Here is a 14,724-nt window from a genome sequence, read left to right as displayed (position 1 = left end):
AAGTACAAAAACAAGTTAACATGGCGAACAGAGCAGCAGAATGTCTCAACAACACAATTTGGAGAAACGAATACTTTACAATGGAAACGAAAACAAGGATATATGAATTAACAATAGGACCGATAATGACGTATACAGCGGAAACAAAGCAGATACGGCGAAAACACAAAGAGTGCTGAAACAGCAGAAATGAAAGTCTTACGAAAAATGGCAAACCAAACTCTAAGAGACAGAGTGAAGTGAGGAAATACGAGCGAGATGTAGTATAGAAGAAATAAACACGTGGACCAAAAGAAGATATCAAAGAAGAAGAATAGAATGGAATCAACAAATAGAAAGAACGATAGAAAATCGAATAGTACGAATAGAAAGAGACAAATAGCCAAATGGAACAAGATCATTGGGACGACCGAGGAAAAAATTGTCAGACAATGTCAGTTGAGGCTAAAAACCGAAGTAAAACAGACATTGAGCCTATTTGTAAAGTAGGAAGAAGAAGAAGAAGTACTCAACCATAAGTAATTGTCGGTCGTATCACTGATGTGTTTAACCAATAGATTACCTTTGGTTTCAATTCCCAGGATTTTATCTACAACTCGTCTGCAGTTCCAGAAGCGTCACTTAGCCTTATTGGCAGGGCCCCGTAACCGGGCGTGCAACGCGTGCGGCGCACGCGGGCGTAACCCCAAAGGGGCGTCAAACCGACGGTTTGGTAAATAAGAAATATTTATTTTAAATGAGAGGATCATTTTTTATATACAATTTTAATTATTTCATGAACAGCTAGAGAAATATCAAAAATCAAATATTGTGTTATTACTGAAAAAATAATAATTATTTCCGTCCTGAAATGTTGAACTTACTCTGTCTAAAATACATTACATTTTGTTGTTCCTTAAGTTCCTTCCTAATTTTTTTCTTTGAAGTACATAGATTGAATTACGCTTGGCATACCATCCAATCTATTTTATGTTGTAAACTAAAGCGACACTCAAGATAGTCAAATAAACATCAAATCACACTCCTTGACGAGTAGAAACATAAATTAACACCCATAATGCAACTTAGCAGTTTTACTCGTATACAAAACACAACTTGCAGAATCAAGCAGTTTTACTCCTATAAAGTGAATCGTTTACTCTCCCCTTCTTGTCTATGCGTCTATAGTCTATAGCACAATAGTATATTGTACAGCAAGTGAGAAAAAAGACATATTTCTCACGAGCGCAGAAGTTTGTTGGCACGAGCCGAGGCACGAGGCGAGGGCCGCAAATCAAGCGAGGGAGAAATATGTCATTTTCTCATGTGTGGTACACCGTACTTTTTCTATGGATGCGGTTTTCTCAAGAGTTCAAACTTCAAAATTAAATAATTTAGTTGCTTTTAGGTTCTGGCCAGTTGGTTGCTTAAACCAGTGCCAATAAAACATAAACACACACAGTTGCTTTTAGGTATATTATATGCATAAATTAAAATAAAATATATACATGTGGGTATTTAATATTCTTAAAATTTATATACCTTATTTTTTAAAATTCTAATTAACAATTATTTTTGAACAGTTTTGAAAGATAATTCCTGGTAGGTTTTGCTTTAACACATTTATTTGACAACATTGATTGTGTTTGTATTGTGCATGTTACCATGGAAAAGGCGATCATAGTATGGAAGACTGTAGGATAACCCGTGAGAAAAAATATTTCTCACTGCAATGGCCGACTTTTCTCACTGCATGAGGAATTGTTCATTTTGAATGTATGTAAGTAGTGAGAAAAGTTGCATATTGTATAGTATCCATACAAAAATATTATTTACTGTTACTGGTGAACGGGTGGTTTCCTGCATGAAAGGTTTAAAATTTTATTTTATATTGTTGTTAGTAATTACGACTATTAGGTCTGGATCCCGCGTATGAAAAAGAAGTTGATTAATAGCAAGCTGAAAATTTGTTAGTAGCTTAAGGGTGTCTAGTCGAATAAACTTTGATATGTGTGAAGACTGGAACAGGGGCAGTTTTAATTGTGGAACAGGTTAAAAATTTGGAACGGTCACAGCACGAAAACGGCACATTTATTTTGTCCGACAGAACATACTTAAACTCTTCGAACAGAGATTAAACTCTCATGCAAAAATCAGACTGCTATTTATCACCAAATGGGCGTTTTACTAAGTGGAACATGTAGAATATGTCAAATGACAGGAATTATGACAGGTAATAAATAGCAGTCTGATTTTTTCATGAGAGTTTAATCTCTGTTCGGAGAGTTTAAGTCTGTTCTGTCGGACAAAATAAAAGTGCCGTTTTCGTGCTGTGACCGTTCCAAATTTTTAACCTGTTCCACAATTAAAACTGCCCCTGTTTCAGTGTTCCCATATATCAAAGTTTATTCGACTAGACACCCTTAAGCTATTAACAAATTTTCAGCTTGCTATTAATCAACTTTTTTTTCATTCGCGGGATCCAGACCTATTGACCTATTACATAGAATAATAGTAATTCATTTTAAATATAATCGGGTTGCCTCTAATAAAATCCACAATTTACAATTTATTTTGAAAAAAAAAGATAGTTAATACATTGGTGTCTGCATAACTTAGAACCATATGGGAAACTTTCTATTATTAATTTTAGGGAAAAAATTTATTCTTCATAAAATGCTTTGCATAGTCTAAAAACTAAAATGCAACCAAATATAAAATTTTATCAATCTTATACGAGTATAAAAAATACGAATTTCGATCAAGAGTACCTTATATTCTACAATATCGAAATATTATTATGAAAAGTTGTTTGAAATTAATTAAAAACTATGTTTTAATATGCAATTACCTACATCCTTTTAATTGAAACATTTTTTTTTCTCAAATTACAGATACCCAACGCCCTTTTCATTTATTACCAACAATACGATAACTCTTTTATTATTAATGATTAATTAATTAATAATAATAAAAGACTTATCACATTATTTCTGATAAATGAAAAGGGCGCTGTTGAAAAGTACAATTATTTTACAATAAAAATTTATTTTTTTACAATCACTTGATAAAGAAGACTTTTTTCTTGGAAACGGCAACGAAAAGTTGACTTTTACTGAGTACCGTCACTTTATCGCTTTAGCGTGTTAAAGTTAGATAAACGCGTGTCGTTCGTAGAAACCATACAATCATACAACACAAACAACTTGAACAATCAAATTCATAAAGTTAATGATTTAAAAATAATTTCATTTTATTAAGTGACTGTAGAAAAAATGTATGTATTACAAGCATAAAGTGACATTATTGCTTTCGAGTAATTACCGCTCTCCGCTTCGCGTCGTGCGGTAACTATTACTCTCAAGCAAAAAATGTATCATTTTTCGCTCTTAACACATAAATAACTATTATAAAAAGCTTTTTATGGTCCAAAATCTAAGATGCAACCATCAAATCCTATCAAATTGTATCAATTTTATGTGAGATACATATGTGAAAAAAAATATGAGTTTCGATCAAGAGTAAAGTGCCTTTCTAGATCACAATATTTAAATTAGAAGGATGTTATTGCATACAAAAACATAGTTTTTAGTGCTGAACAACTCTTCATAATAACTTTTCAATCTTGTGTAATCATTAAAAACAATTTACCCTTTAGCGAAATTAATATTTTTTGTTTTGACATACCTTGTATAAGATTCATAAAATTTGATATTTGATGGTTGTATTTTGAGTTCTAGACAATGCATAACTTTTTATAAAGAATAACTTTTTCTCGTAAAATTAATAATAAAACAGTTTCCCATATGGTTCCTAGTTATGCAGACACCCTCGATAAAATTTGTTTGAAAACTTTGAAATGACAAAATATTATTGTTTATTTACTTAAATCTATATTTTTATTTTAATATAATTCATTAATGTTGCAAAAAATGTAAGGGGAATGGCGAAAAATGTCGCCTGTCAAAATTTTCAATGTGTTTTAAATATATTTATTTTTTTCGAATCCTGGGAAAACTAATAAATATTTTTAAAAAATTTAAACGCAGAATGAAAGATAACGTTATTGCCGAGGGCCGACAGTCACTTAGAATAAATAAAAAGTTTCTTTTGAATTAAGTATTCGCAATTAAAAATCACACTAAATTTTCAATAGTAATACCACTAGTGATTCAATTTTCGCGATAAGTCTGTCGATTTACTTCTAAACGAAACTGAGTTGCTTGAAAACACCACGAGTCCGTAGGACGAGTGGTGTTTTCTTCAAGCAACTCAGTTGAGTTTAGAAATAAAAGACAGACTTATAAGATAAATTAAATCACGAGTGGTGTTTTATTAGACTATTTCATGAACAAAGTGATAGGTCAAAAATTCAAAAATTCAAAAAGTAGAATGAGAGGAAGGAATTTAATAATAATACATTTGATCTAGGCAACCCAAATCTACCCATTTTTTGAAAAATTCACAATTAGTCATAATCATGAAATATTTATTATAACTATAAATAATTTGCTATAATTATTTTTTACCTATAACAATAAATAATTTGTACACGAAAAAAATACATTATTCTCGACTATAATTATTATAAACGGTGCAATTGTAAAAATTTTGAATAGTATGACCGTTATTAGGTGGATACAATGTATTGTTGCTATTATTACTTGATGTACTTGGAGTATTCCTAAAAGTATTCACTATGTTCTGATGATGTTCGGCACTAAGATATAAATACGGTTTCGTCGAGTTCGAACTTCCATGTCCAGTAATTTTCATAGCTTGTTGTTCACTAACTCCAGATTGTAGGAACTGACTAACTGCAGTGGCACGATTAGAGTGATTCGTTATTTTCACTTTTTTAGTGTCTAATCCTATCTTTTCTGCAGACATTTTTGTCCATTGGGATATTGTATTAATACCAATAGGACAATTCTTGTACCAATTACTATTATTATATTTATTCCACTTGCCATTCACAGTCAGAAAAAGTCTATCATTGGTAATAGTTTCCCTTTTCGATATAAGTTTCCGGTATAATCTCACAGGACACATTTCAGGATTCTTCAAATTTTGAGTAAGCCATTTATTATCTGCACAGTTTTTATCACCACCTTGGCGGGTTTTGGAGAATATCGGGTTATATGCAATTCTGTTTGTTAAACAGCCTTTGTTGTTAGTCTCTTCCTTGAAAAAATGTAACATGGAAAAACTTGCTTCGTTACCTCTCCAAGCTAATTCTACGGCAGCTATATGAAAAAACTTCTTTTGGAGTCCCTCTGGCGTGTCTTCCTCCCATTGTAAGCACATATTTTTATATTCATCCGAAGTCATAGCGACAGAACTCATTTTCCTTTTATCGGGTACAGTTTGCAACAATTTTCTCTTACTATCACGAGCCGCTCTCGCTTCCTTGAAGGTTATATCTTTGAATGGATCAATATGTCTCTGATACTCACAGATATATTTTTCTTGTACCAATTTTGCAGTAGTGTTCCATATGGTTTTAATAACACTCTCCTTGTAATCACTACCATCAATTTTTCGCATGTTGAAGGCTCAGTCTTTTAGAATGAATGCTAGTCTTTCGTTGTTATTTTCTGCATCTAATTTGTAGTTGCGATCCACACAGAACATCATAAATTGTCTCCATATATAAGATTTAGATTTTCTTGTGTTACTCAGTATATTTTCTTCAATGTTTTGGTTTATAACTTCGTTTGAAGTACCACAGAAACGACTCATTTTGACGTATACAGCTACAATAATTTTTTGGCAAACGTCAAACTTTGCTTTGCGATCGGTATCCATGGTTACGTCGTTGAAAACACGAAGCTGATAGACCAATCAGAATTGAAAGACAGTTTGTGTTTTCGCGATAACACAAGCTGTCTTTGGTTTGTGATTGGTCAGATTATGTGAAAATTTTAAGATGAGTGAAATAGTCTCTGTTAGTTTCACCCCTGTAACTTATTAAAATAAACATTCTAGAAGTTTTCAGGGACTTCCGGCCTCAAAAAATATTTATTAGTTTTATATAGTAGGTTTAAAGGGCGCTAAAATAATGTCCCGCACGCGGGCGCCAGTCAGCCTTGCGGGGGCCTTATTGGATATATTGGTTATATGAGTATTCCAATTGAGTTTCGAATCCGGGGTTATCCCTATATAGCTTCATTTTTTCTAGTTGTATCGCTTGTGTTCCGATCTACCCATTTTTTTGCCCTTTTCTTTATTTTTTTATGACTTTCCATACTTTCGTTTAATAATGCAAGATTTACAATATCTCGAGACATATCAGCGATAACAAAATATACTGAAAACTTGAGCAGAATTTTTATAAAAAAATTCTACTTTTTTTGTCTATACTTTTTTCTCAAATTGAGTCCCAACAAACTTTACCCCCGCTTCCAATTGAAAATGATAAAAAGAAACCACAGAATTTTTTATGCCCTTTCTCGACAAATTAGTAAAGAGGGAATCTTATGTAAATTTGTCTGGAATTTTCACTTCATTAAGCAGGCAAATTAACGAATTAGGAGGTAAAACCTTGGGACCTTTTTTCGCTGTTATTTTACTTGCAAATGCCGTGAAATTACTTTTTCATTCTCGGTTGTCCTCAGTACCGAGTTGGCTCTTATTCTGAAGAATTTTATGTATATTATACTGCATTTTCGTCATTGAAGGAAATGTAGCGATAGTTGGCTGTTTTAATGTAATTATGACAACTATCTTAGGGAAGTAAGATTTTTCTGAGGACTTTGAATAATACAGGTATCTGACAACTTTTTATTTATTAAGAAAACCTACCTATCTCCTGCCAAGTGCCGTTTTTTAATTATTAAAAATGTATTGAAATTTAGTGGGTCAGAAATCTCAGTGGGCAGAGGCGCACTTGATCGACAAATCTAGCAGATATAGGATCGAGTTTCGAGCCCCAGTCCGGTCATTTGAAAAATAAAAAGACCAACATCGTAGTATAAAATTTAATATAGAATCTACGACTTGATCTGGAATAAACTGGTGTCTGATCGGTCTACGGAGGAGCGGTACGGCAAGAGATAAGGGCTTGCCGCTTGGTGATACTCCTCCATAGATCTCTACCGAAGGGCGTTGACGCCTAAAAACGGTGTATATATAGCGCAAAAAATGCGATTTTTTCAATTTTTTGCACCTTAACGCTTTGGCCACACGGGCGATTTTTTACGGCGCGATAATTTACTGCGCCCATTGGTTTGACTCCTCCTCCACTAATTTTAGATAAAGGGCGATTTTTTACGGCGCGATAATTTACGGCGCCCATTGGTTTGACTACCTCCTGCACCAATTTTAGATGAAATTTCATCAAAAATTGGTGGATGAGGAGTCAAACCAATGGGCGCAGTAAATTATCGCGCCGTAAAAAATCGCCCGTGTGGCCAAAGCGTTAATAGTTTACATAAAATGATATGTACTTAAATAGTTATTTTCGTAACTAGTGCGGAAAGTGATTATTTTCCCCATGCGACTGCCGTTAACCCGAACGACGCGATAGCGCAGTTCGGGCAAGCACTCAAGTGTGGGAAAGACACTTTCCGCATGAGTTAGGAACAATATTTTTTCTACGGTTATACGTTTGGAAAAAAGCCACAACAAATACCTAGAGTTAGGAGACCTATATCAATTTTATTTACGAGTAAATACAACATACAACAATACGTAACACAAAAATGTATGCAAATTTAATCATTTGGAATAACAAGAATATCTTTACTTATTGGTTGGTAATATTAAGTGTAAACGAGCAATTCATGGCATTTTGCAAGGGCAAGGGTTTATTGGCAAACAACGGTATCTACATTTTTTGTGAAATTGAGATATATCTATAATCGAGTTCACCGTTTTCGACTTCATTTAGTAACAAAAACCTGTATCTCTATCTGAAGCAGATTACAAAACACATTAAACGTTAACTACCAATTGTGAAAAAATTGTTCATGTCAAAAACATCTAAGAGGTGATAACGTTATTTCACAGTGAATTTCGTGATACATCAAAAACAGTTATCGACTGTTAACGTTTATTGACACTAATATTTTAAGCTGTAATTGTAGACAGCGTTATTATTATAATTCGTATTTGTTTGAAAACCGTCATTTTGATACTGGATAGCTAAATACATTTGTTTATTTTCGATATTGTTCGATTCTACCATCTGATTACTCATTATATGATAACATGATTACAATAATCGGGTTACTCATTACATTTTTTAGTTTTGCCAAAGTTAAAAGAAAACATAGATGTTATTTTCTTATTGCCGGTTACGTATATATTTGTCGTAATTATTTAATATTTTGATTTTGTCAGTCTTTAACAGAAAAATGTCCAGTCGTAGCACAAAACTTTGTATGACAGAATACGAGGCATTAGCGGGTCGTGGATCTTCTGAGGTAGCCTCTTGCCTTACAAATACAATGAAAAGTGAAGTTACTGGGAAAGACTTCGCTTTTATGTCTGAAACTTGTTCGGGCCAAAATGGAAATTCAATTATTGTTTCCGCAATGTTCCTGATTGCTGTTTAAACACTAAATATTTCAAAAATCGACCAGTTATTTTTTGAGCCCGGATATTCACAAATGAAATGTGATATGGTCCATGCCCACATCGAAAACGCGAGTAAAGGCTTGGAAATTTATGATCCATCGGGATGGTATATGTACAGTGAATAAAATGGCTTTAATGAAATGAACATACGAAGTAGTATGAAATAGATCAAGAAGACATTTTGGATTTTAAAGAACTTCAAATTCAAATGATTAAAAATAAAAAAACTGACATTGAAGGAAATGTTGTCAAATGGTTGAACATAATTTGGCTACAATATACATATTAGAAAAGAAGACACTGCACCCAGTTATTTCAAATATAATTTTAAATCAGACAACTTTACGAAATTTAAAATACAGAGAAGGCAACTTCGAACATTTTCAATTAACAAACTTGTGCCAAGAAGAAAATATGACAAACCGTTAACGATTAATAATAAAAAGTTAAAAGGTTTAGTAGAACTCTGTGAGCAAAAATTAAAGAACAATATCACTTCTTTTACTAGAACCTTCAAGGAAGGGGTGATGATCATAATGAAAATGTTTCAGAAGATGAAGGTGTTTAAAGATGGTATAAGTATTTAGATATTTTTTCATAAGTTTAATATTTGTATGTTATTAGAAAAGTAAAGTTTTTTATTTAAATACACTTATTAACATTTTTAATAATACAGGGTTAGTGCTGCATTGGATATCCTGAAAATTTTGAAAATATCATCGAATTTAAGTTAAAGTCAAACTGGATATCCCGAAAAAAAGGGGAAACATCAGGAAAATTTTCGCCACATTTTAGGGAGATTACATTCTTACATTTTCACCCAGCAGTACTAACCCTGTCGTAAAACTATTATTATCAGGTGCGACTTTAACGGTTACAAAAAATATATATCGGTAATATCAAAAAGCGTTATCAGGTCATTATTAAAAAAAAATTTATTTTTTTCTTTGTAGAATATCAATAACCTGTAATAATTTTTACAATATGTCAAAGAAACCATAATAATACTATATTAATTTAGAGATTTCTATTGTAATGTATTTTGCCTCCGTAATCAAAAATTTGTTGGCTGATATTACGTTTCAAAACAGTTTTTCGCATTTTCTGCCACTTTATGTTTTTGTAGTTAACGTTGTTTGATACTAAACCCTCCAAATTATGTATCATAGATGCAAGCTGATCCTTGAATTGTTCAATACGTTCCATGACAAGGTTGTCAAAACCAAATTTTCATTAAAATAAAATTGTTTTTCATGAAAATGACGACGCAACGAGATGGTTCAAAACCATTGTTATTGCCTACTGATTTAGCTTTTGAATATTATATCATATTTCAACGAATTATCAATAGTAATTACACGAGAGCTCTAAAATTATCGATTTGTATCCCGAGTGACACTTTGACAGTTTTAATTTCACGACCCGAAGGGGAGTGAAATTATGCCAAAGTGTCACGAGGGCAAAACAAATCGATAATTTTTAAGAGCTCGAGAATAATTCGGTAAGATTATTGAAGTTATACTTCTTTAGCCGCGATTGAGAGAGAATTTTTATTATCCCACGCGCCTGCGCACAATGACAATATAGAGTTAGTTGCTAAATCTCTCAATTTATGTATGTATCAGCGCAAATAAGGTGTCAACAGAATATATTAGTGATTTTAGTAAATATATTTATTATAATTTTTGTGTCTTTGGATTTGTCTTGCTCGGGAGTAAGATAATAAATATTATTAAAACATTTTTATTTTTATACTTCACTTGATCCATTTGTCACCGTGATTTTAATTATGTCCGAGAATTGATGTAAACAGAGCGGTGGTAGGTCATTGGTAGAGCATTCGACTACAGATCGAGAGGTCTTGCGTTCAAATCCAGACAATTCATATTCGTTTTTTATAATTTTTGGTAGGTATTGTTTTAATAAAAATTTTTTGAGGAAATAATAAGTTTTAAAATTTGCTTAATATTTAAATAAAATACAAATAAACTGTTTAAAGTATATTTATTTCGTTGAAATCATAATATAATAGAAGTAAAACTTACGCGCGTGCAAAATACACACACATTCTTTTTTTTTTTCATGAATAAAACTGTTTTTTAAATCATTTTAGCTAATATTTTATTGACATCTTCACCTAAATATTTGCTAAACCTGTTTCTTGGTGTTCTCTGTGGCAAGTTGTAAAACATTAATTATATTTTCATTAATGTCACCGAATGTATATTTTCGTAGCAACGAAAGGCATCTGACGTAAAATACTTGACGACGAGAAATTATCAAAAATTATCAGTAGTAATTGCACAAGAGCTCTAAAATTCTATATTAATTTTAGAGATCGAGTGCAATTTGTTGCGATTATTTCATGAATAAAACTGTTCAAAACCAAAATTTTATTGTAAATTATTTAAGTACAAATTAGTACAATTAAACACACAGTTATTAATATAAATATTTGACGGTTGAAAGGCATCAGTCATCATTTTAATAATTTTTAAAGCATTACGTGTCATTATGGTCACCGAATGTATTTTTTCGTAGCAACGAAGGGCATCTGACGTAATATACTTGACGACGGGAAATTATCAAAAGTTATCAGTTTAATTTGTATTTCTGTAGCTTTCTATTGGTCAAAATCTCCTATGAATGAAATAATCGGTAGTAATTACACGAGAGCTCTAAAATTATCGATTTGTAAACCGAGTGACACGACAGTTTTAATTTCACAACCCAATTACGACACTCGCCTACGGCTCATGTCGAAAACTTCATCATCGTGAGTAATAGCCATCATTACATGCTCGTTGAATAATATACCATCGAATTATGGAATAGACCGTTTTTTACACTGGTCCAAATTAGATAGCCTTCCCCTATAGGGGTGGGAAATACCTACCGATTATAACCTAAAATCGGTTTTTTACTCCGCAATAATCGGTTTTTCCAGTTTGTCATGCTTCTTAGGTACCGGTTTTTGTTTTTAAAGTAATAACCTGTGAAAACCCGGAAAAGTAACCTCTAGAAAATATAGTGAATTCATAGAAAAAACGGGAAATTTTTTGACCCCCGAGATGCGCGCTTGAGAAATTTTAAATTGAACTAAGCTGAAACCGAGTTAACAACACTTATGACTGTTTTCTCTTTTAGATCCCAATTGGCTAGTTCCTACTTCCAGTTCAATCTACATCCATCCCTTTGCCCTACTTAACATAGAAACAAAGAATATAGTTATAATTGATGGATTCGACCGTTACTTGATGGAAGTTAATTTTATCTAACAATACAACACTGAAAACGTTTGTTTTCTATACTTCCACAAAATTTATTAAAACTATGTGACTACAGCTGTTTCGGCAGAGTGCCTTTCTCAAGTGATTTAGTTTACCATGGGTTTGCCTTTTTAAAGTCTTTAACTGAAGAGGTTGAGGAGTGGGGAGCTGTTTGTCTCGAGTTGTTCGTTCATAATTATATTTGTATTTTTCAATTAATTAATTTCCATAGATTCTGATAAAGATAGCTTAAGGTCTTTATTTTGAATATGCAGAATTTTAAACTCTTCATTAATAGAATGATTATGATTTAGAGAGTGAAGTGCATATGTAAAAGTGTCTGTTTTTCTATTGTTGAAAGCCTTTTTGTGTTCTGCTATCCGTTTGTCAAAGGTTCTGTCAGTTTGACCGATGTAAGTTTTCGGACAGTCACGACAAGTTAGTTTGTAGTTAGTTTATTTGTTAGTTTGTTTCAAACACAACTTGCCTCAACATAATAATCAAAAAAATTTAGAATATTTAGGTGTAGAATGTGAAGTAGCGTTAAAAGAAACTACCAAGAACGTAGAAAAAAGCATAATTGTAAAATCTACTACCGATGTGTGAAGTAAAAATAAAATTTTAAACCAAAAACTCCATAAGAAAGCCCTGAAATTAGTCTATCAACCACCACAGAAAGAACCCAGTACCTTCTGATCTATCACACATACTGACAAGATAATAACAAAAATAGCCAGATACATAAAAAAAAGGAATAACACCAGCTTTCAGAACTAACAACAACTTAAGCAAATATATTAAGAACAATAAGAGCCGGAAAGAGAAAACAACTACAGAGTGGTGTCTACAAACTAACCTGTGGTGACTGACTGTTCGAAAACTTACATCGGTGAAACTGACAGAACCTTTGACAAACAAATAACAGAACAACGAAGGGCTTTCAACAATAGAAAAACAGACACTTCTACATACGCACTTCACCTTCTAGATCATAATCATTCTTTTAATGAAGAGTTTCAAATTCTGCATATTCAAAATTAAGGCCTTAAGCTATCTTAATTAGAATCTTTGGAAATTAATAAATTGAAAAATACCGATATAATTCTGAATGACCAACTCGAGACAAACAGCTCCCCACTCCTCAACCTCTTCAGTTAAAGACTTTAAAAAGGCAAACCCATAGTAAACTAAATCACTTGAGAAAGGCACTTTGCCGAAACCGCTGTAGTCACATAGTTATAATAAATTTTGTGGAAGTATAGAAAACAAACGTTTTCAGTGTTTTATTGTTAGAGTATAGTTATAGATTTTGAAAAAGCTTTCGACTTCGTCAAAACTTTCTTAACTCTCTGTACACATCCGGTATGTTACAACCAAATTGCATTTAATTTTAACGACGCCGTAACTTAGTTTTATTCCTCCATTTATCTTACAACGATGCATGAACCGCGTTATTGTTGTACGTTGGAAATTCCATCATTGTCCCTATATCCGTAAAATTTGACACCCGGTAACAGTCGTGGGCCTACGATAAGCGCCACACATTTATTACCGATGTGTGTAGTGAAAATAAAATTTTAAACCACAAACTCCATAAGAAAGCCCTGAAATTAGTCTATCCACCACCACAGAAAGCACCCAGTACCTTCTGCTCTATCACATATACAGGCAAGATAACAACAAAAATAGCCAGATACATAAAAAGAAAGGAATAACACCAGCTTTCAGAACTAACAACAAGTTAAGCAAATATATTAAGATCAATAAGAGCCGAAAGAGAAAACAACTACAGAGTGGTGTCTACAAACTAACTTGTGGTGACTGTCCGAAAACTTACATCGGTCAAACTGGCAGAACCTTTGACAAACGGATAGCAGAACACAAAAGGGCTTTCAACAATAGAAAAACAGGAACTTCTACATACTCACTTCACCTTATAGATCATAATCATTCTTTTAATGAAGAGTTTCAAATTCTGCATATTCAAAATAAAGGCCTTAAGCTATCTTTATTAGAATCTATGGAAATTAATAAATTGAAAAATACAGATACAATTCTTAATGACCAACTCGAAACAAACAGCTCCCCACTCCTCAACCTCTTCAGTTAAAGACGTTAAGAAGGCAAACCCATAATAAACTAAATCACTTGAGAAAGGCACTCTGCCGAAACAGCGGTAGTCACATAGTTATAATAAATTTTGTGGAAGTATAGAAAACAAACGTTTTCAGTGTTTTATTGTTAGAATATAGTTATAGATTTTGAAAAAGCTTTTGACTTCGTCAAAACTTTCTTAACTCTCTGTACACATCCGGTATGTTACAACCAAATTGCATTTAATTTTAACGACGCCGTAACTTAGTTTTATTCCTCCATTTATCTTACAACGATGCATGAACCGCGTTATTGTTGTACGTTGGAAATTCCATCATTGTCCCTATATCCGTAAAATTTGACACCCGGGAACAGTCGTGGGCCTACGATAAGCGCCCTAGGTGGCCTCTCGTGCTCTCGAGGTGAATTATTCGCCATACCCGGTGCTGATATCAACAGTTTATTGTAATAGCAAGTCGCCCACTATGATTACTTGCTATAACAGCGAAGGCAAGCGTAAACAATTTATGTACGGAGGCAGAATACTACTAGCCCTTTGTGGCACCGAACTAGTTTATTACATGTGTGCGGGATAATGAGACATTGTGGAGTGATGTGGGATTCTCAGGAAAGTAACAATACAAAATAAAGTTAAGTCGCTTTATTTACTATAGTTGTTCCATTTTATCTTTGACAAAACGTCATCATTCATTTTCAAACAAGTTAAATAAAAAAAATTAAAAAATACGTCGACGTGTAATATCATTGATATGTACTGTCAGTGATAATAATTAGGAAATGG

General features: G+C 32.8%; 1 protein-coding gene across 1 annotated transcript in view; it reads left to right on the top strand.

The window, feature by feature from the left end:
• The first annotated feature begins 6,694 nt into the window (after positions 1-6,694).
• The window catches only part of LOC126880735 (uncharacterized), a 51,760-nt gene continuing 43,730 nt past the window's right edge, over positions 6,695-14,724 (top strand). Inside the window, exon 1 of the mRNA XM_050644782.1 lies at positions 6,695-6,714. Within this exon, the coding sequence (XP_050500739.1) occupies positions 6,695-6,714 (20 nt within the window). The remainder of the gene's footprint in view (positions 6,715-14,724) is intronic.

The sequence above is a fragment of the Diabrotica virgifera genome, chromosome 2, assembly GCF_917563875.1.
Source record: "Diabrotica virgifera virgifera chromosome 2, PGI_DIABVI_V3a".
NCBI classification, from domain to species: domain Eukaryota; kingdom Metazoa; phylum Arthropoda; class Insecta; order Coleoptera; family Chrysomelidae; genus Diabrotica; species Diabrotica virgifera.
This window is presented reverse-complemented; position numbering and strand designations above follow the sequence as displayed.